We start from the raw sequence: 24,831 nt of genomic DNA on the forward strand, positions 1-24,831 counted from the left end.
CCTGCACAGGATTCTCTATAAAGTAAAAATGAACATTTTATTTATGGTAAAGTTAATTTGTCCAATTACTTTTGGGTCCCTGAAATGAGGAGACTTTGTAGAAAAACAGTTGCAATTCCTAAATGTTTTACAGGAACTTTTGTTCAACCCCTTTAATTAAACCTGAAAGTCTACACTTCAATTGCATCTCAGTTGTTTCATTTTAAATCAAAAATAGTGGCATGCAGAGCCCAAATCACAAAAATTCAATCACTGTCCAAATATTTCTCAGAAGGGTATGGCTTATGTATCGGCAACATCAGCAGTTGAAGCCTGAGTAAAAGCAGAAATTATGGGGATCATTAAAAACACTAATCCCAGAAGTTCATATTTTTAGATGCCTTTCAAGGACATTCACAGTATCCTCCTCACCTTTTTATGCAGCTCTATGCAATGGGATTTCCTCTTCTCATTTTTGATATCTGGCTGTAGTGCAACTGGTCAATGTTACTAGCCAGTCAGCAAAACAATCAATGCTACAAGCTGAGATCAATCTCAGACGTTTGAGAAACATGGCAGCTGTAGGGATCATGATGTACAAATTTGTAGTTGGACTCCCAACTTGAACTCAACAATCTTAAAAAGATACCTATGAGGCAATCAAGTTCGGGTCAGGAGACTCTTGGGTCAGTCCGGGTCAAGTTTGAATCGGATCAGTCCATGCATCACGGTTTGCACTTGGACTGGGTCTCATGTATGTCTGCATGAGGCCTGAGAAGCATAAATTACAAGGTTGTTTTTTTTATTTTCCATCTTGTCCTCACTGTCAAGTTTAGCAAATATACAATTTATATGCATTGCAGACCTTGGCAAACTGCGTCCCGCATTAGGCCCTCTGGCTGTTCCAGTCTGGCCCAAGGACCGAGATAGCCGAAGGGCTGAAACAGTGTTCCACTGGACACATAATGCCGCTGCCCAGTGTCATGGATACAGACAGCTGTGAATACATTTGTGGAGGACGCCGCCACTGACTTCTTCTTCCACCAATCAGCGTACCAGACAGCAATCACGATGACGTAATTTCATCACCTCAGCTGTGCACTGCAGAGAATCAGTGCATCGGAGACAGAAGTGCGCTGGGGGAACAGGAGCTAAGGGAGTATGTGTTTTTTTTTTCATGTGTATGGAATGTTTACATGTATATAGGGGCAATGTGGAAGCTCATACTGTATATAGGCGGCTATGTGGGGGCTCATTGTATATATAGAGGCTATGATCATGCTGTAATATTGGGGGCTGTGTATGAGCTCATACAGTATATAGAGGGATGTCAGGATACTTCATTCTGCTCAATATTTAGTGATACAATTATTAATATAAAATAATTATAATATGTTAATAATATTGAGCAGCATTACTTTCAGCCTCTCATGTGGTCCCTCGGGAAAATTAAGTGCCCACTCCTGCATTATTGGAATTGTCAGTTTTAAAAGCAACTTTATGAAACAGTCACATAAAATGTTAATTGCCCATAACAACCAATCACAGCTCAGTTTTTCATTTTTCTAGAAATGAAAGCTGTGCTGTAATTGGTTTCTACGTGTAAAAAAGACATGTTGTTTTCTTCTACACAGTTTCATAAATGTGCCCCAAAGTTTTTATAGCATTTTAAATTAGAACGTTCCTAACTGGTTATATTTGATCAGTTTGCTGCTGTGGAATTTACAGATTATATCTTAATTCTGTAAATACATACACTATAGATGACTTACCAGCCATGAGTAGACAGATAATGCACATGGAAAATGCAACCACCATAATGATTGGCAGCTAAAAGTAAAGAGACAAGAAGACAAGACTTTTGCTTAAATGTTCATGATCAGCTAAAATTACAACATTTTAAGAAATCCAGTGCTATTTGAATAATTGTAGAACTTTACCCAATCAAATGGTGTTTTGGAGCAAATTATGAAAATCCAAAAATGACTCTACACAACAGCAACTTTACTATAACACCACTTTACACAAGACATATAATTGTGATAGCATAAAATTCACAAGTCAGACATTTTCTCAACTGCAAGAAAAAAAGAGTAAATTTTTTCATCAGTGTGCTGGATCAGATTTTCATCAGTGTGTCAGTTTATCTCCGCAATCAGTGAAAATTAAACAGCGGTAGGATGCAACTAGGGATCAGCGTGCTGTTCGCTTTTTTCACTGACCTCAATGGGCAAGTTCTGCCTGCAATAGAGATCAAAATAGGACGTCTCCATTTTTTATGCATACCATTGATCAGCAAATATAAAAAATAGACATGCTATGAATAGCCCCATAGAATATAATGTGTCAGTGTGCTGTCAAAAAAAAAACAACAATTGACCGCACGAACACCAAACATTTCACTTAACAGGCTTGGCACCCTTTAAAAACGTTTTCCCTGTAGGCTCAGTTAACATTAGAGGGGTTGTCCTGGACCTTAACATTGATGGCCTAGCCTTAGAATAGGTCATCAATGTTCAAATTGGTAGGGGTGCGACACCTGGCATCCCCGCCGATCAGCTATTCCTGCTGTTGGCTGAAACTGCTCCGTTATGGAACTGCACAGCACAGCTCTGTTAATGGAAAAGTGGTCACAGCCGGATAATATTGATTTGAATAGGGGGTGGATGTGAAATACCCGCTGTAGCCACTATACAGTTGACTGAGCTGTGCAGCTCCATAACTGAGCAGTTCTGGTGGCCGCCGACCCTGGGAACAACTGATCGGCGGGGGTGCCAGGTGTCACGCCTCCACCGATTAGACATTGATGCTTCCCTGGTCTGAGCTATTGCAGTGGTGACATCACATCAACATTGCTCAAGGCAATTACTGACGTCATCTGCTTTTGCTTGCTACTTCACCAGAGCTGCTGAGCACAGTGATTGGCTGCACCGCACTCGATACGACTTCACAGATACAGCCAAACAATTCAAAAAGGGAAGTAGCAGAGACTTAGCGCTGAACAATGGATGAGACCACAGTTTGTTCTTTTAAATTAATTGAGCCGACAGGGAAACATTTTTTGAAAGTGAGCAACCCCTTTAATGAGTCCTTCTCTGCAGAAAAAAACCCATCATCCATTGTGTTATACACAGCAGCAAAAGGACATCATCATTTGGCAACATGGGTATGATTTCCTTTATCCTGATTCATCATATACCACTTTTTAGAATATTGTAAATTTTTGAGCAGTTGCACTCCAGTACTCCAATTTTATTTTTGCGTAGTTAAAGGGAATCTGTCACCACTTTGCAGTTATCAGACCTCTACTATGGCCATACAGGGTATAGAAAAGTAAATCTATACACACCTGTATGGCCCATAGTAGAGGTTTGATTGCAGAGAAAAGCGCTTTAATCAATTATATTCTGTACAGGCTCGGCGTCCGGGGGACGCCAATCAATCCCCACCTATGTGCTTATTATTCCCCCAAATCCCCGCCTATATGCTTAATTTTCATATCCCCCCCCACTCCCCTGCATGTCACAGGGCCCTGTGACGTACACTGTGCTCCCTGACTTCAGGGGGATGTGCAAAGCGCCACTCACATAGGGCGCGCTTTGCTTCATCCCGGCCCCGTCTACCTGTGCACTGCGCCGCAGGTTTCTATTGCGCAGGCGCCGGAGAGTCACTGTCGCTTCCCGGCGCCTGTGCAATAGAAACCTGCAGTGCAGTGCACAGGCAGAGGGGGCTGGGATGAAGCAAAGCGCGCTCTATGTGAGCGGCGCTTAGCGCATGCTCGGGAAGTTAGGGGAGGGGGGGAATATGATAATTAAGCATATAGGCGGGGATTTGGGTGAATAAGCAGCACATAGGCAGGGATTGCTTGCCGTTCCTCAGGTGCCAAGCCTGTACAAAATAGAATTGATTAAAGCGTTTTTCTCAGCAATCAGACCTCTACTATGGGCCATACAGGTATGTATAGATTTACTTTTCTATCACCTGTATGCCTATAGTAGAGGTCTGATAACTCAAAAGTGGTGACGGATTCCCTTTAAAGACTAACGTTGGACTTATTGGACTTTTTGCACTAAAAGGGTGCAAAAAAAAAGATAAAACAAAGAATTTGTGGAAAATGTATGAGTCCGTGTACACTGTGTTAAAGAATAAGTAGGAAGAAAAAAAGACGACGATCACGATACAAAAAAAGAAAATGAACTTAAAAACAAAAAAACAAAACGTAAATAATGAATCAGAGGCCCAAATTTGTTTGTAGTCTAGCTACAGGAAGATATGTATCTGCAGGGTTACACAGTCACAAAACAAAAAAGATGTGTCAAGACTGTCAATTTGTAAATTACTTCATTTTTCATTCTTGAGGCATTGAACAAATAATTTAAATCAAATTAGTGAGACTGCCTAAACACAAAAAAACCCTCAAACCTACATAGCTTAGTAAATCAGATCCCACACTTTAGAAGCACCATTACAGTGGGGTAAACAATAATAAAGATTACAAACTTACCGCTAAAAATTTCCAGTCTTTCTGAATTTGTAAAGGACTTGTAGAATAGACTTCTTCAACTGAATAATTTCCGAGAAACAAATCAATTGAATCCTGCAAAATAAAAAATATGTCTAAATATGTACAATACACATACTCAAACGTACTTTTGAATGACACCATCCATTTTACCATACAGTTTATTGCAAAGTGGGGAAAAAATTGTTAGTGAAGTGAAATTGAGCATTCATTTTGCAGTAAAAATGACCTGGAAAAACATGACTGTTCAGGTCAGTATGATTACAATGATACCAAACTTGCATATTTTGTTTTTTATTTAAGTGCTAAAAAAACAAACAAATTTGTAAAAAATAAAATACTGTAAATAAAAGTTTAGTTACGTTTAAAAAAAAAAAAAAATAATAATAATTATATATTATGCATACATATATATATATATATATACACGCAGTACAGACCAAAAGTTTGGACACACCTTCTCATTTAAAGATTTTTCTGTATTTTCATGACTTTGAAAATTGTACATTCACACTGAAGGCATCAAAACTATGAATTAACACATGTGGAATTATATACTTAACCAAAATGTGTGAAACAACTGAAAATATGTCTTATATTCTAGGTTCTTCAAAGTAGCCACCTTTTGCTTTGATGACTGCTTTGCACACTCTTGGATTCTCTTGATGAGCTTCAAGAGGTAGTCACCGGAAATGGTCTTCACTTCACAAGTGTGCCTTGTCAGGTTTAATAAGTGGGATTTCTTGCCTTATAAATGGGGTAGGGACCATCAGTTGTGTTGTGCAGAAGTCTGGGGGATACACAGCTGATAGTCCTACTGAATAGACTGTTAGAATTTGTATTAAGGCAAGAAAAAAGCAGCTAAGTAAAGAAAAACGAGTGGCCATCATTACTTTAAGAAATGAAGGTCAGTCAGTGCGAAAAATTGGGAAAACTTTGAAAGTGTCCCCAAGTGCAGTTGCAAAAACCATCAAGGGCTACAAAGAAACTGGCTCACATGAGGACCGCCCCAGGAAAGGAAGACGAAGAGTCACCTCTGCTTCTGAGGATAAGTTTATCCGAGTCACTAGCCTCAGAAATCGCAGGTTAACAGCAGCTCAGATTAGAGACCAGGCCAATGCCACACAGAGTTCTAGCAGCAGACACATCTCTACAACAACTGTTAAGAGGAGACTTTATGCAGCAGGCCTTCAGGGTAAAATAGCTGCTAGAAAAACACTGCTAAGGACAGGCAACAAACAGAAGAGACTTGTTTGGGCTAAAGAACACAAGGAATGGACATTAGACCAGTGGAAATCTGTGCTTTCGTCTGATGAGTCCAAATTTGAGATCTTTGGTTCCAACCACCGTGTCTTTGTGCGACGCAGAAAAGGTGAACGGATGGACTCTACATGCCTGGTTCCCACCGTGAAGCATGGAGGAGGAGGTGTGATGGTGCTTTGCTGGTGACACTGTTGAGGATTTATTCAAAATTGAAGGCATACTGAACCAGCATGGCTACCACAGCATCTTGCAGCGGCATGCTATTCCATCCGGTTTGCGTTTAGTTGGACCATCATTTATTTTTCAACAGGACAATGACCTCAAACACCCCTCCAGGCTGTGTAAGGGCTATTTGACCAAGAGGGAGAGTGATGGGGTGCTACGCCAGATGACCTGGCCACCACAGTCACAAGACCTGAACCCAATCGAGATGGTTTGGGGTGAGCTGGACCGCAGAGTGAAGGCAAAAGGGCCAACAAGTGCTAAGCATCTCTGGCAACGCCTTCAAGATTGTTGGAAGGCCATTTCCGGTGGCACAAGTGACACCATTTTGGAAACTAGACCCCTTAGGGAACTTATCTAGATGTGTGGTGAGCACCTTGAACCCCAAGGTGCTTCACAGAAGTTTATAATATTGAGCTGTAAAAATAAAATTTTCACATCTTTCCCACAAAAACGTTTTTCATCCCTTAATTTTGCATTATCATAAGGGTAATAGGAAAAATTGCACCATGAAATTTGTTGTGCAATTTCTCCTGAACACGCTGATACCCCATACGTGGAGGCAAACCACTGTTTGGGCGCACGGCAGGGTTTGAAAGGGAAGAAGCGCCATTTGACTTTTTGAATGTAAAATTTGTTTGAATAATTAGCGGACGCCATGTTGCATTTGGGGAGCCCCTGATGTGCCTAAACAGTGGAAACCCCCCACAAGTGACACCATTTTGGAAACTAGACCCCTTAGGGAACTTATCTAGATGTGTGGTGAGCACCTTGAACCCCAAGGTGCTTCACAGAAGTTTATAATATTGAGCTGTAAAAATAAAATTTTCAAATTTTTCCCACAAAACCGTTTTTCATCCCTTAATTTTGCATTATCGTAAGGGTAATAGGATAAATTGCACCATGAAATTTGTTGTGCAATTTCTCCCGAGTACGCTGATACCCCATATGTGGGGGAAAACCACTGCTTTGGTGTACAGCAGGGTTCGGAAGAGAAAGGAGCGCTATGTTGGCTGGGATAGGTGGCAGACACCATGTCACATCTGAAGAGTCGCTGACAAGCCGAAACAGCAGAAACCCCCACAAGTGACCCCATTTTGTAAACTACACCTCTCAAGGAATTCATCTAGGGAAGTAGTGAGTATTTTTAAATTTTTAAATTTATACCATTGGGCAGTGAAAAAAGCATAATTATATTTTTACCACAAAAAAATGCTTTACCCTCAGATTTTACATTTTCACACAGGGCAATGGGTAAAAATGGTGCCGAAATGTGTCACACAATTTCTTCTAAAAGTGGCAATACCCCATATGTGGCTGTATCGTACCACTCAGCCATACGGCGAGATCTGGGGGGGACGGAGTGCTATTTGACAATTGGAGAACAAATTATTGTAGAATAGGCATTTGGATTTGGGAGCACAAAATTTTCTTTATTTCTTTTGGGGGGCAAGGGCCATTTCGCTTTTCCAGAGCCTTTCTGCTACCAGTAACTTGGAAGTGCCTTATATTTTTAACAGATGACCGACCTGAGTGGGGACTAGCTTTTTTTGAGGACTGAGTTGAAGCTTTTATTGGGAACATTTTATGTAACATTTATCCGGCGCTCTAGGCTGAGCACTTACATCAGGGTTTCCATCTAAATTTCCAAGTGATATAATTCAGATTAAACCCCTGCGGGATCCATTCACTGTAATGAGGCAGCAGAGTTACTCTGGACTCCGTCTGGCCTCTGTTTAGCGATGTCCTTTTTTTCAGAAGTGCACAAAACTGGCCAACCGCACTTTTATGCACGCCTAAAACAAATGACACCGTGGGATCCCAGGCTAGACGGCGTCCACAGTGGTCTATATCTGCCTCATTACAGGGAATCTTCCGTCATGGGTTCTGGCTGAATCACGAATTTCAGAGATTTACACGGAAACTCTGGTGTAAGTGCTCAGCGCAGAGCGCAGGATAAATGTGAGCAGAGCCTTACTGCGATCTTTCGGAGACATAATAAACAAATCAGTAGCAGGTGAAGAATTGGTTTTATTTATTTTTTACGCCGCTCCTCGTGCGGTATAAGTGATGAGATTACTTTATTCTTCGGGTCGGTGCGATTACAGAGATACCAGAATAATATCGGGTTTTTATGACTGACAGCTGTCACACACTAAAAGACGCTTTTTTTTGCAAAATCTAGTTTTTGCATCACCATATTTTGAGAGCTATAATTTTTCCATATTTCGGCCGACAGTCATGTGATGGCTTGTTTTTTGCGGGACGAGTTGACATTTTTATTGGTACCATTTTTGGGTACGTGACATTTTTTGATCGCTTTCTATTCCGTTTTTTGGGAGGTAAAATTAACAAAAACCAACAATTCAGGAATTGTTCTTTGAGGTTTTTTTTTATGCCGTTCTGCGTGAGGTAAAAGTGATCACGCAGCGTTATTCTTCGGGTCAGTACATTTACAGCGATACTACACGTACTGTTTTTTTTTTTATGTTTTTGCGCTTTTATACAATAAAACAAATTTATAGAAAAAAATATTTTTTTTGCATTGCTTTATTCTGAGCACTATAACTTTTTGATTTTTCGACTGATGGAGCTGTATGGCGGCTTGTTTTTTGCGGAACAAGATGACGTTTTCAGCGGTACCATTTTTATTTCTATTTTGCTTTTTGATCGCATTTTTTCCACTTTTTGTTTGGCGATATGATGAAAAAGCATATTTTTTTGCTCCGTTTTTTATTTATTTTTATTACGGTGTGCACAGAAGGAGTTAATTAGTGTGACAGTTTTATAGCTCGGGTTGTTCTGGACGCGGCGATACCAAATATGTGTTCTTTTTTTGGTTTTGTAAAAATATACGGATTTATTGGTTTAATATTTTATTTATTTATTTTGTGATTTTTTTTTTTTTTTTTTTAACAGTTTAAAAACTTTTTTTTTTACATTTTTACTTAGTCCCTGTATGGGACATTAATTTTTATTTTTGTGATCACTGATCTCATGTAATGTAATAGACATATATTACATTACATGAGATCTTCCCTGTTTCAGTCAGAGTCTCCTGTCTGGCTCAGCTTGCAGGCTGAGCCAGACAGGACACCATATATGGCAGAGCTGGAGGCGGTCATGTGACCTCCAGCTGCCATAGCAACCCCAGGTCCTGGAAGGAATCTGAGGTCTTCGGAGGTAAGTAAGACGACCCCCTCTCCTCCTGCTGTCTCCTATATGCCGCGATCACTATAGATCGCAGCATATAGAAGACAGCAAAGGGTTAACATCACTGGGACCTGATCCAATCAGGTCCCGATGATGTTCCCTGTCAGAGCTAACGCTCTGCACCGGAATCGCAGCGCTTGCAGGACCCTGGGGGTCCTGAGCGCTGCGGGACCACCCACCGTTTTTAAACGTCCGCGCTGCACAGAGCCCAGGCAGCGCGGACGTTTATGTACAGTGGGCGGTCGGGAACCGGTTAAAGTAATGATGGCCACTCGTTTTTCTTTACTTAGAATTTGTATTATGGCAAGAAAAATGCAGCTAACAGTCTATTCAGTAGGACTATCAGCTGTGTATCCACCTGACTTCTGCACAACACAACTGATGGTCCCAACCCCATTTATAAGGCAAGAAATCCCACTTATTAAACCTGGCAGGGCACACCTGTGTAGTGAAAACCATTTCTGGTGACTACCTCTTGAAGCTCATCAAGAGAATGCCAAGAGTGTGCAAAGCAGTCATCAAAGCAAAAGGTGGCTACTTTGAAGAACCTAGAATATAAGACATATTTTCAGTTGTTTCACACTTTTTTGTTAGGTATATAATTCCACATGTGTTAATTCATAGTTTTGATGCCTTCAGTGTGAATGTACAATTTTCAAAGTCATGAAAATACAGAAAAATCTTTAAATAAGAAGGTGTGTCCAAACTTTTGGTCTGTACTGTATACCTATCTATCTATATATGTATATACACATATATATGTATATATATATAGATACACACATAGATAGATAGATGGGAGATGCGTGTCTCTGTCTGTAGCCTCTATAGCCTGCGCAGTCTGGCTCCAGACAGAAGAACGCATGGAGCCGTTACAGGTAAGAGGAGTGTATGGCGCCGGAGATCGCGGTATGCGTAGACACTGAACGCATACCGCGATCTCCGGCGCCATACTTACATACTTCCCTGACCAGGAGGAGCGTTGCCGTGGCGCCTCTCTTCTGGCCGGAGACCGGGGGCGGAGTGAAGGCGTTGGAATAGGCGCATGCACATAGCGCTATCTGGCGCCATTTCACTGAAGATACATTTGCAGTGTCTTCAGCAAAATGGCGCTGGACAGCGCGGTATGGGCACGAGCGTACTCCGGTGACACACTCCTCCCCGGCCTCCGGCAGAACAGGACGCAGCAGCGCTGGAGCACAGGGAAGAAAGGTGAGTATAAGTGTTTATTTTTTTTGTATGTGTGCAGCGTGAAAGGGTTGAGGGGGGCCCACACAGAGCCAGATTGGGGGGTTGAGGGGGGCCCACACAGAGCCAGATTGGGGGGTTGAGGGGGGCCCACACAGAGCCAGATTGGGGGGTTGAGGGGGGCCCACACAGAGCCAGATTGGGGGGTTGAGGGGGGCCCACACAGAGCCAGATTGGGGGGTTGAGGGGGGCCCACACAGAGCCAGATTGGGGGGTTGAGGGGGGCCCACACAGAGCCAGATTGGGGGGTTGAGGGGGGCCCACACAGAGCCAGATTGGGGGGTTGAGGGGGGCCCACACAGAGCCAGATTGGGGGGTTGAGGGGGGCCCACACAGAGCCAGATTGGGGGGTTGAGGGGGGCCCACACAGAGCCAGATTGGGGGGTTGAGGGGGGCCCACACAGAGCCAGATTGGGGGGTTGAGGGGGGCCCACACAGAGCCAGATTGGGGGGTTGAGGGGGGCCCACACAGAGCCAGATTGGGGGGTTGAGGGGGGCCCACACAGAGCCAGATTGGGGGGTTGAGGGGGGCCCACACAGAGCCAGATTGGGGGGTTGAGGGGGGCCCACACAGAGCCAGATTGGGGGGTTGAGGGGGGCCCACACAGAGCCAGATTGGGGGGTTGAGGGGGGCCCACACAGAGCCAGATTGGGGGGTTGAGGGGGGCCCACACAGAGCCAGATTGGGGGGTTGAGGGGGGCCCACACAGAGCCAGATTGGGGGGTTGAGGGGGGCCCACACAGAGCCAGATTGGGGGGTTGAGGGGGGCCCACACAGAGCCAGATTGGGGGGTTGAGGGGGGCCCACACAGAGCCAGATTGGGGGGTTGAGGGGGGCCCACACAGAGCCAGATTGGGGGGTTGAGGGGGGCCCACACAGAGCCAGATTGGGGGGTTGAGGGGGGCCCACACAGAGCCAGATTGGGGGGTTGAGGGGGGCCCACACAGAGCCAGATTGGGGGGTTGAGGGGGGCCCACACAGAGCCAGATTGGGGGGTTGAGGGGGGCCCACACAGAGCCAGATTGGGGGGTTGAGGGGGGCCCACACAGAGCCAGATTGGGGGGTTGAGGGGGGCCCACACAGAGCCAGATTGGGGGGTTGAGGGGGGCCCACACAGAGCCAGATTGGGGGGTTGAGGGGGGCCCACACAGAGCCAGATTGGGGGGTTGAGGGGGGCCCACACAGAGCCAGATTGGGGGGTTGAGGGGGGCCCACACAGAGCCAGATTGGGGGGTTGAGGGGGGCCCACACAGAGCCAGATTGCGGGGTTGAGGGGGGCCCACACATACCCAGATTGGGGGGTTGGGGGGGGCCCACACATACCCAGATTGGGGGGTTGGGGGGGGCCCACACATACCCAGATTGGGGGGTTGGGGGGGCCCACACATACCCAGATTGGGGGGTTGGGGGGGGGGCCCACACATACCCAGATTGGGGGGTTGGGGGGGGGCCCACACATACCCAGATTGGGGGGTTGAGGGGGGCCCACACATACCCAGATTGGGGGATGAGGGGTACCATACATACCAGGATTGAGGGGTGCCATGCATACCCTCAATCCTGTTATGTATGGCACTCCTCATCCCCCAATCCTGGTATGCATGGTACTCAATCCCTCATCCTGGTATGCATGGTTTCCTCATCCTCTAATCTTGGTATGCATGGCACCCAATCCCTCATCCTGGTATGCATGGCACCCCATCCCTCATCCTGGTATGCATGGCACCCCATCCCTCATCCTGGTATGCATGGCACCCCATCCCTCATCCTGGTATGCATGGCACCCCATCCCTCATCCTGGTATGCATGGCACCCCATCCCTCATCCTGGTATGCATGGCACCCCATCCCTCATCCTGGTATGCATGGCACCCCTCATCCCAATTCTGGTATGTATGGCCTCCTCATCCCCCAATCCTGCATGGTACCCCGCATTCCTATCCTGGTATAAAAGGTACCCCTCATCCCTATTCTGGTATGCATGGAACCCCATCCCTCATCCTGGTATGCATGGTCCCCTCACCCCCAAATCCTGGTATGCATGGTCCTCTCACCCCCAAATCCTGGTATGCATGGTACCCCTCATCCCTATCCTGGGTATGCATGGTGCCCCTCATCCCTATCCTGGTATGCATGGTACCCCTCATCCCTATCCTGCTATGTATGATACCCCCTCATCCCCCAATCCTGGTATGTATGGCACCCCTCATCCCTATCCTGGTATGCATGGCACCTCCTCATTCCTATCCTGGTATGTGTGGTACCCCTCATCCTGGTATGCATGGCACCCCATTCCTCATCCTGGTATGCACGGCACCCCATTCCTCATCCTGGTATGCACGGCACCCCATTCCTCATCCTGGTATGCACGTCACCCCATTCCTCATGCTGGTATGCATGGTCCCCTCACCCTCCAATCCTGGTATGCATGGTCCCCTCACCCCCCAATCCTGGTATGCATGGCACTCCTCACCCCCCAATCCTGGTATGCATGGCACTCCTCACCCCCCAATCCTGGTATGCATGGCACCCCTCATGCCCCAAACCTGGTATGCATGGTACCCCTTCATCCCTATCCTGGTATGCATGGTACCCCTTCATCCCTATCCTTGTATGCATGGTCCCCTCACCCCCCCAATCCTGGTATGTGTGGTACCCCTCCATCCTGGTATGCATGGCACCCCATTCCTCATCCTGGTATGCATGGTCCCCTCACCCCCCTCCTAGTATGCATGGTCCCCCCCTCACCCTCCAATCCTGGTATGCATGGTCCCCTCACCCCCCAATCCTGGTATGCATGGTACCCCCCTCATGCCTATCCTGGTATGCATGGCACTCCTTACCCCCCCCAATCCTGGTATGCATGGCACTCCTCACCCCCCAATCATGGTATGCATTGCACCCCTCATCCCCCAAACCTGGTATGCATGGTACCCCTTCATCCGTATCCTTGTATGCATGGTCTCCTCACCCCCCCCAATCCTGGTATGTGTGGTACCCCTCCATCCTGGTATGCATGGTACCCCCTCATCTCTATCCTGGTATGCGTGGCACCCCTCACCCCCCAATCCTGGTATGCGTGGATACATGGTCCCCTCACCTCCCAATCCTGGTATGCATGGTCCCCTCACCCCCCAATCCTGGAATGCATGGTACTCCCTCATCCCTATCCTGGAATGCATGGCACCCCTCACCCCCAATCCTGGTATGTATGATACCCCTCATCCCAAATCCTGGTATGCATGACACCCCTCACCCCCCAATCCTGGTATGTATGGCACACCTCATACCTATCACGCTGCACACATACAAAAAAATAAACCCTTATACTCACCTTTCTTCCCTGTGCTCCAGCACTGTGTCCAGTTCTGCCGGAGGCCAGGGGAAAAGTGTGGCACCGAAGTACGCGTGTGCCCATACCGCGCTGTCCGGCGACATTTTGCTGAAGACACACTGCAAATTTGTCTTCAATAAAATGGTGCCGGATAGCGCGATGCGCATGTGCCGATTCCGACGCCTCACTCCTGCTCTGGTCTCCGGCGAGAAGAGAGGCGCCGTGGGAAAACTCCTTCAGACAGAGGGACGCAGCTCCGATTATATTATAGATATATATATATATATACACACATACATATATAGATAGATAGATATATAGATATAACGGGAGATGCGCATCTCTGTCTGAAGCCTCTATAGACTGTGCAAGCAAGACATGCCTGCGCAGTCTGGCTCCAGACAGAAGAACTCAAGGAGCCATTACAGGTAAGAGGAGTGTATGGCGCCGGAGATTGCGGTATGCGTAGACACTGAACGCATACCGCGATCTCTGGCGCCATACTTACCTGACCGGGAGGAGCGTTGCCGTGGCGCCTCTCTTCTGGCCGGAGATCGGGGGCGGAGTGAAGGCGTCTGAATCGGCGCAAGCGCATAGGGCTATTTTACTGAAGACACATTTGCAGTGTGTCTTCAGCAAAATGGTGCTGGACAGGGCGGTATGGGCACGCTCGTACTCCGGCGCCGCACTCCTCCCCCGGCCTCCGGCAGAACAGGACACAGCAGCGCTGGAGCACAAGGAAGAAAGGTGAGTATAAGTGTTTATTTTTTTTGTATGTGTGCAGTGTGAAAGGGATGAGGGGTACCATGCATACCAGGATTGGGGGGTGAGGGGGCCACACATACCAGGATTGGGGATGAGGGGGCCACACATACCAGGATTGGGGGATGAGGGGGCCACACATAACAGGATTGGGGGATGAGGGGTACCACACATACCAGGATTGAGGGGTACCATGCATACCAGGATTGGGGGGGGTGAAGGGTGCCACACATACTAAGATTGGCGGGTGAAGGGTGCCATGCATACCAGGATTGGGGGGGTGAAGGGTGCCACACATACCAGGATTGGGGGATGAGGGGACCACACATACCAGGATTGGGGGATGAGGGGACCACACATACCAGGATTGGGGGATGAGGGGGCCACACATACCAGGATTGGGGGATGAGGAGGCCACACATATCAGGATTGGGGGTACCATACATACCAGGATTGGGGGGTGAGTGGTACCATGCATACCAGGATTGGGGGGTGAGGGGTGCCATGCATACCAGGATTGGGGGATGAGGGGGATCATGCATATCAGGATTGGGGGTGAGGGGACCACGCATACCAGGATTGGGGGTGAGAGGACCAACCATACCAGGATTGGGGGTGAGGGGACCAACCATACCAGGATTGGGGGATGAGGGGTACCATGCATACCAGAATGAGGGGGCCATACATACCAGGATTGGGGAATGGGGGGTGCCATGTATACCAGGATTTGGGGATGAGGGGTGCCATGCATACCAGGATTGGGGGTGAGGGGACCATGCATACCAGGATTGGGGGTGAGGGGACCACACATACCAGGATTGGGGGATGAGGGGTACCATGCATACCAGGATTGGGGGATGAGGAGTGCCATGCATACCAGGATGAGGGATGAGGGGGCGATACATATCGAGTTTGGGGAATGGGGGGTGCCATACATACCAGGATTGGGATGAGAGGTGCCATGTATATCAAATTTGGGATGAGGGGTGCCATGCATGCCAGGATAGGGATGAGGCGTGCCATGCATATCAGGATAGGGATGAGGGCAGCACATAATAGGATGGGGGAACAGGATGGGGGCAGCACAAATACCAGCATGGGAGACCATATACCAATAAAAATGCTCGCCATCCGGGCGTAGAATAGTATATTTTATATATATGTGTATACATACATACATAGCTCAAAAAAATAAAGGGAACACTTAAACAACAGAATATAACTCCAAGTAAATCAAACTTCTGTGAAATCAAACTGTCCACTTAGGAAGCAACACTGATTGACAATCAATTTCACATGCTGTTTTGCAAATGGAATAGACAATAGATGGAAATTATTGGCAATTATCAAGACACGCTCAGCTCTGGCTCTGCAGGTGGGGACCACAGACCATCTCAGTACCAATGCTATCTGGCTGATGTTTTGGTCACTTTTGAATGTTGGCTGTGCTTTCACACTCGTGGCAGCATGGGACGGACTATACAACCCACAGAAGTTGCTCAGGTAGTGCAGCTCATCCAGGATGGCACATCAATGCGAGCTGTGGAAATAAGGTTTGATGTGTCTGTCAGCGTAGTGTCCAGAAACTGGAGGCGCTACCAGGAGACAGGCCAGTACACCAGGAGACGTGGAAGGGGCCGTAGGAGGGCAACAATCCAGCAGCAGGACCGCTACCTCCGCCTTTGTGCAAGGAGGAAGAGAAGCACTGCCAGAGCCCTGCAAAATGATCTCCAGTAGGCCACAAATGTGCATGTGTCTGCACAAACGGTTAAAAACTGACTCCATGAGGGTGGTATGAGGGCCCGACTTCCATAGATGGGGGTTGTGCTCACAGCCCAACACCGTGCAGGATGCTTGGCATTTGCCACAGAACACCAGGATTGGCAAAGTCGCCACTGGCGCCCTGTGCTCTTCACAGATGAAAGCAGGTTCACACTGAGCACATGTGACAGAGTCTGGAGACGCCATGGTGAGCAATCTGCTGCCTGCAACATCCTTCAGTATGACCGGTTTGGCAGTGGGTCAGTAATGGTGTGGGGTGGCATTTCTTTGGAGGGCCGCACAGCCCTCCATGTGCTCGCCAGAGGTAGCCCGACTGCCATTAGGCACCGAGATGAGATCCTCAGACCCCTTGTGAGACCATATGCTGGTGCGGTTGGCCCTGGGTTCCTCCTAATGCAGGACAATGCCAGACTTCATGTGGCTGAAGTGTGTCAGCAGTTCCTGCAAGATGAAGGTATTGAAGCTATGGACTGGCCTGCCCGTTCCCCAGACCTGAATCTGATTGAGCACATCTGGGACATCATGTCTCGCTCCATCCACCAACGTCACGTTGCACCCCAGACTGTCCAGGAATTGGCGGATGCTTTAGTCCAGGTCTGGGAGGAGATCCCAGAGGAGACCATCCGCAACCTCATCAGGAGAATATTTCATTCATTCAGATCTAGGATGTGTTATTTGAGTGTGCCAATTATTTTTTTGAGCAGTGTATATAATGTGTGTTGAGCTGCTATTTTTCAAAACCCTATGTGAGGCTATGTGCCCATGAAGCAGAAAATTTCTGCAGCATTTCTGCATCTCCCTGGCAGAAAAAAAGCATGCAGATTGTGCATGCGTTTTTCCTGCAGAATACATGCGGATCCACATGCGGATTCACATGCGTTTCCGCATGCAGATTGACAAGCGCTTTCCAGGCGATAGAATCACTTGGAAAGTGCTTGACAACTAGATCACACTGTATAAATCCATGCAAACAGCATGGATTTATACAGTGTGAACAGTAAAAATAAAATAAAGCTATACTCACCCCCGATGCCCCGGCGTGGCTGCAGCGCTGCTTCCTGGCTGGTTCCTGGCTGCCGGCATATTGCGAGACAGAGCGGTGAAGGGCCTGCGGTCACATGACTGTGACGTCACCGAAGGTCCTTCAGCGATGCCAGCATGCAGAGAAGCCTTCGGAAAGGTGAGTATAAACTTTATTTATTATTTTATTCTTTTTTTTACAGGTACAATGGTACCCAGGTCTGGAAGAGAGTCTCCTCTCCTCCAGAACTGGGTACCATCCGCACATAGAGACGCATAGAAGCCGCTTGTAAAAATGTACAGACGCGCATTCTATACGTCTCAATGCAAGTCAATGGCGGCCATTCTGCTGCGTTTCCGCAAAATTAAATGACATGCTGCAGATTTTTGTCCGCAGCATAAACGTTGCGGAAAAATCCGCAGCATGTGCATAGAACATGCGGAATCCCCTTGGGGACCATGGGGTGCGGATTACCTAGCGTTTCACAAGCGTTTACGCTGCGGAAATTCCGCAGCATAAATGCTTGAAAAACGCTACGTGGGCACCCAGCCTGAGGGCTTGTTTTTTTGCGTGGTTAAGTGATGTTTTTATTAACACCATTTTGGGATATCTGCGACGCCTTGATCGTTTCTTATCTTTTTTGTAGAGTTGCGGCAAACAAAAACCCGCAATTTTGATTTATTTTTTCTTTACAGTTTTTATAGATCAGGTTTATTGATTTGCGAGTTTCTTGTACCTGTCTGATTTTCAATTGGATTTAGATCAGTACTTATTGTTGGCCAGAATAAGAGAGTCTATTTTTTCATCTTCCGCATTTGTATGTACTTTTGGATGTTTGCTTTGGGTCACTATCCTACTGTAGAACTAGGATCTATTTTGACTGTATCCTAACACTAGGGGGCACATTTCACTTTAACACTTTTTTCTCCTTCGATTTACTTGTTCCTGTAATGGTCAAGAATTAATGACCATGCTTTAAGTGAGGTGCATTTTTCTTTGTAATCTTCAGTTTGATGGCAGGCCCACCGGAAGCTGAAGGAACAGGACGTGTTTGTGAAGAGCTCGTGCAGAGCACTGATTTATAGGAAGATTTGGGCTCTAATTCTGGAGTTACTGTACCCTAAATTTCTTCCCCGGCTTGCTGCCCACTCAGAGCCTGCAGAAACTGCCTCCGGTTCTCCCCGGCACTCCTTGGCGGGAGTTGCCGGAGTCTCAAGCTGAGGACGGGGTCCTGGACTGTGAGCGGCCGCCATCTTGGACAAGAGGAGATGCATCCCCGGATCCTGCCTCCGCTCCTGCTGCACTCCCCTGACAGGAGAATCTACTAGCCAGGGGTGAGTGCTTTGGAGCGGCACCCCCTGAACACTTCTAAGGGGGCACTCACCTCCTCCTCCCTGGTGGACCGGAGACAGCGGGGCGACCGGTGTGGAGTACGCCGCGTCCCCTGTGGAATCTTGCGCCGCGGAACGGTGGGGCTTTCCCTTGGACTGCGTGTGGTGCAGAGATAAGGGCACTGCTGGTCCTGGGCTCTATATCGATCCAGCAGAAATAGAGTGGAGAGGGGCTAGGGACTAGGGATCAGTCTATGGCCCGCCTCTCTATGAAGATTTAACACCGCTAGTGAGGCAGAGCAACAGAGACCTTTGGAGGCTGTCAGTGTGCTTTGAATCTGGCCCATGCAGAGTGCCAAAACCCTGAGAATACTCCTTTATTGAACTCTGATTATTACAGTGACATCTCTTACATCAGAGGAGTTATATCGGAGTGTGTTAAACACCAAGTAACCGTCCTCCATTGCTGATTTCTCAGCATGCTTCACTGTTCACCTTCACTGTCCCTGTGGTACATCTAAACTCCATCCAGTGGACATTTGTAATATAACAGCTACTTTTCACTATTCTCTTCAAATGCCATCTTGGGGTCTACAAGGACATTTCAGCCTCAATTTATTACAACTATTGTTCACTCACTACTCTTGTGATATCATCCAACTCTCCATGGCCATCTAATAACCAACTTTGGCCTCACATATTCAGTCTATTACTGGTCAATAGATAATCTGCTCTGGTGATTTCTCCATTTCTTATGTAGTAGCTACAGTCTACAAACTATGAATTTGTGAGTCTTCCGGTTCAGGCGCCGACCATGTGAACTCTGATTAACCGCTCATGTTCACCCCCACCTGTACATCTACTCCGGGCTCCCGATTCTTAATTCCCGCAGCTCAGCAATTCTTCGAAATTTTCACACAGCTGAAGGCCATCTTCAAACAATATCATTGGCCTATATGGACCGCTACCTTCTCTGTAGTGGGCAAAAACAATCTTCCTTTTCCAACCACTCTGACTTCTCCAATCTTCATAATATGGCTCCTACTTTTGACCAAGAGGAACATCCCGCCCAATCTGAGGGTGGAGCGGATTCACGTCAACCCCCCAAAATGTCCCGCAACTCTACTTCAAGGAAAGGGGAGACACAAATGGACCCTTCAGAACTAGCGTCTGAGGTCACTGCTAGGCTATTACCTGAAATCAAAGCCATAATACAATCCACACTAAATACTGCCCTGCTTGATCTACAAACCAGAAAAGATGAACAAGACAAACAGCTTACCGAGTTAGAATCACCAATGTCGAACATCGAGGATGATTCAAAAGAGGACCATTCCAAAATATCTGCTATTGTTCGTGAAACATAATTTTGAGAGACCGTATAGATGACCTTGAGAATCGCTCTCGTAGAAGCAATCTGCGTTTGGCGGGTCTACCTGAATCGTATCTTCAGAATACCCTGAAACCTCTATGCGAAAGTGAAGTCCCAAAAGCCCTAAAACTATCTGAAGGTAAAAAGGTGGAAAAGGGTTCACAGAATTGGTTCTCCACCTGCTATCTCTGGAGCCCATAATACAATCAGGCCAAGACAGGTCATCATGAAATTTCTGGACTTCAATGATAAAGTAGACATTATCCGAGCATACAAACAACTAAACCACTCATTGATTATTCAAGGCCATAAAATCTTGCTTTTCGAAGACTACTCCATTGAAGTAACCAGGAAAAGGAAGTCCTTCAGCACTATATGCACCAGACTGCACAAAGAAAAAATTTGCTTTCAACTCCGCTACCTGGCTACTCTACGCTTGAAAGACACAGATGGCTCTTTCCGGGAATTTATTTCACCTGTTAAAGCAGATTCATTTGTCAGCAGTCTCCTGTGCCCAAGGGCCAGCCCTGAACAGATCCACTAAGAGGGTAACTCCTTCTCGCTCACGGTCCCCTAAAGGATCTATGAGGCGAGGAGACAAGAGCTATAACAACCGTTGATTCAATGAGTTTCTCCTTTTATACACCAGGAGACTCCGGAGAAAAAGGTATTTATGGAGGCAACTGCTTCCGACCGTCTCCCCTCTCAGACTTTTACAACTTTGACTAAAGTTATTTTTTTCCATAAATGTGGTGGGAGGGGAGAATGGATTCAATAAGGGATCAAAATGGAAGAAAATTTCTGATAAAAAACAACATAATTACATGGTGTTAAATTGTAATTTGTAATGTTACACACATGGTCGGGCAGAAGTGAAGCCCAGGGGAAAGTTTTTTTCCTAGCGAGCAGATACAAAGTGTCTACGCTCTAGCTAGGTCAGTTTTCTAAAATTTTGGTTTATTGTTACTTAAATTAGTTACACATGTTCGAGCATTGCTCCTTAGTACATAATCTAATTAGATGTCATCATTGTCTGGTAAGTATTTCACCAGGCATGTTTATTTCTACAGTCTCTGAATATGTTTATCGTGTCATGGAATGTTAAAGGTTTGAGGTCTCCCCAAAAACGAATGAAAGTCCTTAGGCATTTAAAACGTTTAAAGCCCGATATAGCCCTCCTACAGGAAACACATTTACCAGAGGCAGATTTCCCCCGGATGAAAAAATTAGGGGTGGGTGGTGTCTATGGCTCATCGTCCGTAGATAGAAAGGCTGGGGTCTTAATCCTTATCAATAAACAATTTATACACCAGATCATGAGCCAGCAACAAGATGGAGAGGGAAGGTTGATACAATTAACATTAACTACATGTTGTGGAACCTTCTCTATCTATAATGTATATGCCCCTAATATAGGAAACAAATCCTTTTTCAAACAATTGGAGACTAGACTTTTGCTTGACTCCAATCCTAACAAAATAGTAGGTGGAGATTTTAAATCGGTGGTTTCAGTACACAAGGATAGGAAAAACACTGCTGGTACTTCGCAATCAATAACCTTGCATGACAAAGCGCTAGCACCTCTTATGTCTACCTGCCATTTGATTGATTCATGGAGGTTCCTGAACCCTAGTAATAGAGAATTTACGCATTTCTCACACGCCAATGACTCTTGGTCTCGTATCGACTATATTCTTGTCTCTCCTTCTCTGTTGGCTAAATTAATAACTGTACACATTGATAATATTGTTATTTCAGACCATGCTCCAGTAAGTTTGGAACTATCAAAGAATTTCCCTCGGGGCCCTGATTTCTTATGGAGATTTCCAGATTATTTTTGGAAAGACGATTCATTTATTTCCTCTCTCAAATTATGGTGGCAGGAATTCTTGTCTGACAACTCGGCACACCAAGATGACCCCACATTACTACGGGAATCTGCCAAGGCGGTACTTAGGGGGAAAATGTTGGCATATAAGTTTTCTCACAAAAAAAAAGTTATGAAAAAATATAGTGAACTATCCTCTGAACTGAAACAAGCCTACACTACATTTCTTCTTGACCCCTCCCCTTTAAATAAAACACAATGGTCTCAAAAACAGTCTGAATTCAACCAATAAGCAGATATGAGAGAAAAGTTCCATTTATCTCAAACAGAAGCATACGTCTATTGGTTTGGCAACAAATCAGGGAGGATGATGGCTAATTTAGCAAAAGGTCTGAAAAGGCCACAGGGAATTTTCCAATTAAGAAATACCGGGGTAATTCACACGAATCATAAATCAATTAATGAGATCCTAGGCTCATTTTATAAGGACTTATATAAAAATCCAAAACAAGCCTAGCCCCTCTCAGATACACTCTTAGATAGGGTCAAATTACCTTTATTTTCAGAAGAACAGAAATCGATATTAAATAAACCTATTTCATTGGAAGAGATTACTAATACAATTAGAAATTTGAAACCAAACAACGCCCCTGGACCTGATGGATACACTTCTGATTTCTTTAAAGCCTTAAAGGAAGAGGTTTCCCCGTTATTAGTATCGATCTTTAACAAAATAACTAATGGCGATCCCATTTTCCCTTCCTCAAATATGGCTTACGTCAAATTATTACTAAAACCAGACAAAGATCCATTATCCCCCAATTCATACAGACCGATTTCCCTTATAAATATCGACATCAAGCTATTGTCTAAAATAATGGCTGACAGACTGGCCTCTATTCTACCTCACCTTACATCTCCTGTACAAGCAGGCTTTGTTAAGGGTCGCTCAGCTAAATATTAGGAAAGTACTGTTGTCGCTAGATAAAATTCTCTCGATACCTAATTTAAAAGGTTCCCTGGCGGGGGGGGGGCGTGGCCTGAACGTTCTGCTGGACGGACATGCTTCAGAGGAGCTCTCCGGACCCTATCCTTTTAAGACCGGTGTACAGTGCTACAGGAGAGATCCTTGATACTGACTGGTCCCTGTGGATTCCTAGACCCCAGACGCCCACTTTGTGACCCCCTGCGTGACGATCAGAGGTCCAGGATTGAGAGCAAGAAGTGAGGGCATAGGTGAGCCCAGAGAGAAGGCGCCATTTTGACTAGCAGCCTTCCTCCGCAGCCTCCCTCCACAACTCACCTCTCTTACCTTACGGACGTCGGTGACGGCTGGCCGCAGCGGAGCCGGAGGGGGGGGTCCTGTCTTGACAGGCACGGGGGAGGAAGGTGACGGATGCACTGCTGTAGCCGGTGGACGGGAGAAGACTGGAGACTGGTAGGCAGAGGGATACGGACCTTGCATCTGCAGCCATTCTCACAAAGGTGCGCAGCATAGAAGGGAGAGAATAGGAAGCAGTTTCTTCAGAGGCACAACTTTGAAAACATTTTGCCTCATAGTTCTCCCTCTGCCTCATAACCCCCTCCCTCATCCCAGGCAATATATATCTTCAGTCCTATATCCTATAGAAGAAGCTGGACATACTCCCCAGGCACATATAAGAAATTCTTTGGGACTATTTTTCTTGGTGTATACTCACAACATTAAAAAGAAGAAGTCTCGGGGGACGTGGGCCAGGCATAGAATCAGGATGCTGCAGTGTCCTACTGCCACCTACTGTCCTTTCTGAAAATTGCACTTGTTGGACGAGCTCCTGACCCTAGGCCATACAATTGAGCGCAAAATTCTCAAAAATAAGACATTATTAGAACTGAAATCACAATGAACATCTAAATAAAGCAACACGTTCAAGTAGTGTAAAAAAGCTGCACGTTATTAGGTACTCCAAAATGGTGAAAACAAATAAAGAATGTGCAAAAAGTCGACAAAAGACCCCCTCCGGAGGTCAACAACCTCCGTCACAAGGAGACATCGGCAGATACTTGAAGACAACAGAACACTACGCGTACCCCTAAGATACGCCCACCGAAACGGAAAATCTTGTCAGAGCAACTGCCGGTCTCAGATACTAGCGGAGAGGAGTCAAAGGGAGACTTGGCAAGGGAAGACTACACTCTGATAACTAAGGACTTTATGAAACAGTTAATGGCGGACACAATGAAACCACTAATGGAGGAAATCTCGGGACTACGGTCCGATCTACAACAAATAGGCCAAAGAGTTGAAGCCCTAGAATCCACTAATGAGAAGCTTAGTGAGGCGGCCACATGCTTACGGACGCAAGTCATACAGCAACAACATTTACTGAACATGGCCCTCCTCGCAACTGAAGATCAGGAAAACAGAAGTAGGAGGAAAAATATCCGCCTACGAGGAATCCCTGAATCATTTGCTAATGAGACACTAGAGAAGGTCACTAAAGAAATCTTCGCGAATCTCTTGGGAGAGGAGAGGGCGGAATCTATAGTTATTGAGAGAGTACACCGCGCCCTAAAGCCAAGGCTGAAGCAGAATGAGCCCCCTAGAGACGTAGTATGCGGATTACTCAGCTATGTGGATACCTCCGCTGTCCTCTCAAGGGCCAGAGAGTTGAAAGATATCACCTACGGAGAAACACCGCTTCAACTATTTCAAGACCTTTCCCCTTCTACCCTTGCGAAGAGGAGAAACCTTAGACCACTTCTACTGGCTCTTAAAGACAAAGGATATAGCTATAAATGGCTCTTCCCTTTTGGCTTGGCGGTCACTGCAATGGACCAACACATCGTTATTCGCTTCCCAGACGACCTGAGCAAGATCTGGGAGACACTAGACATAGCACCAATCTCCATCCCCTCCTGGATACCAGTAGACACGGGCTGGAACTTCCCCCTGCCGTCCAAACCACCAGACT

At 46.3% G+C, this 24,831-nt stretch overlaps 1 protein-coding gene across 2 annotated transcripts in view; it reads right to left on the reverse strand.

The window, feature by feature from the left end:
* Positions 1–24,831, reverse strand: part of SACM1L (SAC1 like phosphatidylinositide phosphatase) — a 350,039-nt gene that overhangs the window by 4,998 nt on the left and 320,210 nt on the right. Inside the window, exons 18-19 of one of the 2 annotated variants that reach the window (XM_073678395.1) lie at positions 4,484–4,576; positions 1,752–1,809 (exon numbers count right to left, since the gene is read on the reverse strand). In XM_073678395.1, the coding sequence (XP_073534496.1) occupies positions 1,752–1,809; positions 4,484–4,576 (151 nt within the window). Of the gene's footprint in view, positions 1–1,751; positions 1,810–4,483; positions 4,577–23,538; positions 23,698–24,831 lie in introns of those variants that run through there. The other variant, XM_073678396.1, reaches the window with a different exon arrangement.

This window comes from Phyllobates terribilis, unplaced genomic scaffold, assembly GCF_046119375.1.
Source record: "Phyllobates terribilis strain yellow unplaced genomic scaffold, ASM4611937v1 Scaffold_4__5_contigs__length_816908805, whole genome shotgun sequence".
Classification (NCBI taxonomy): domain Eukaryota; kingdom Metazoa; phylum Chordata; class Amphibia; order Anura; family Dendrobatidae; genus Phyllobates; species Phyllobates terribilis.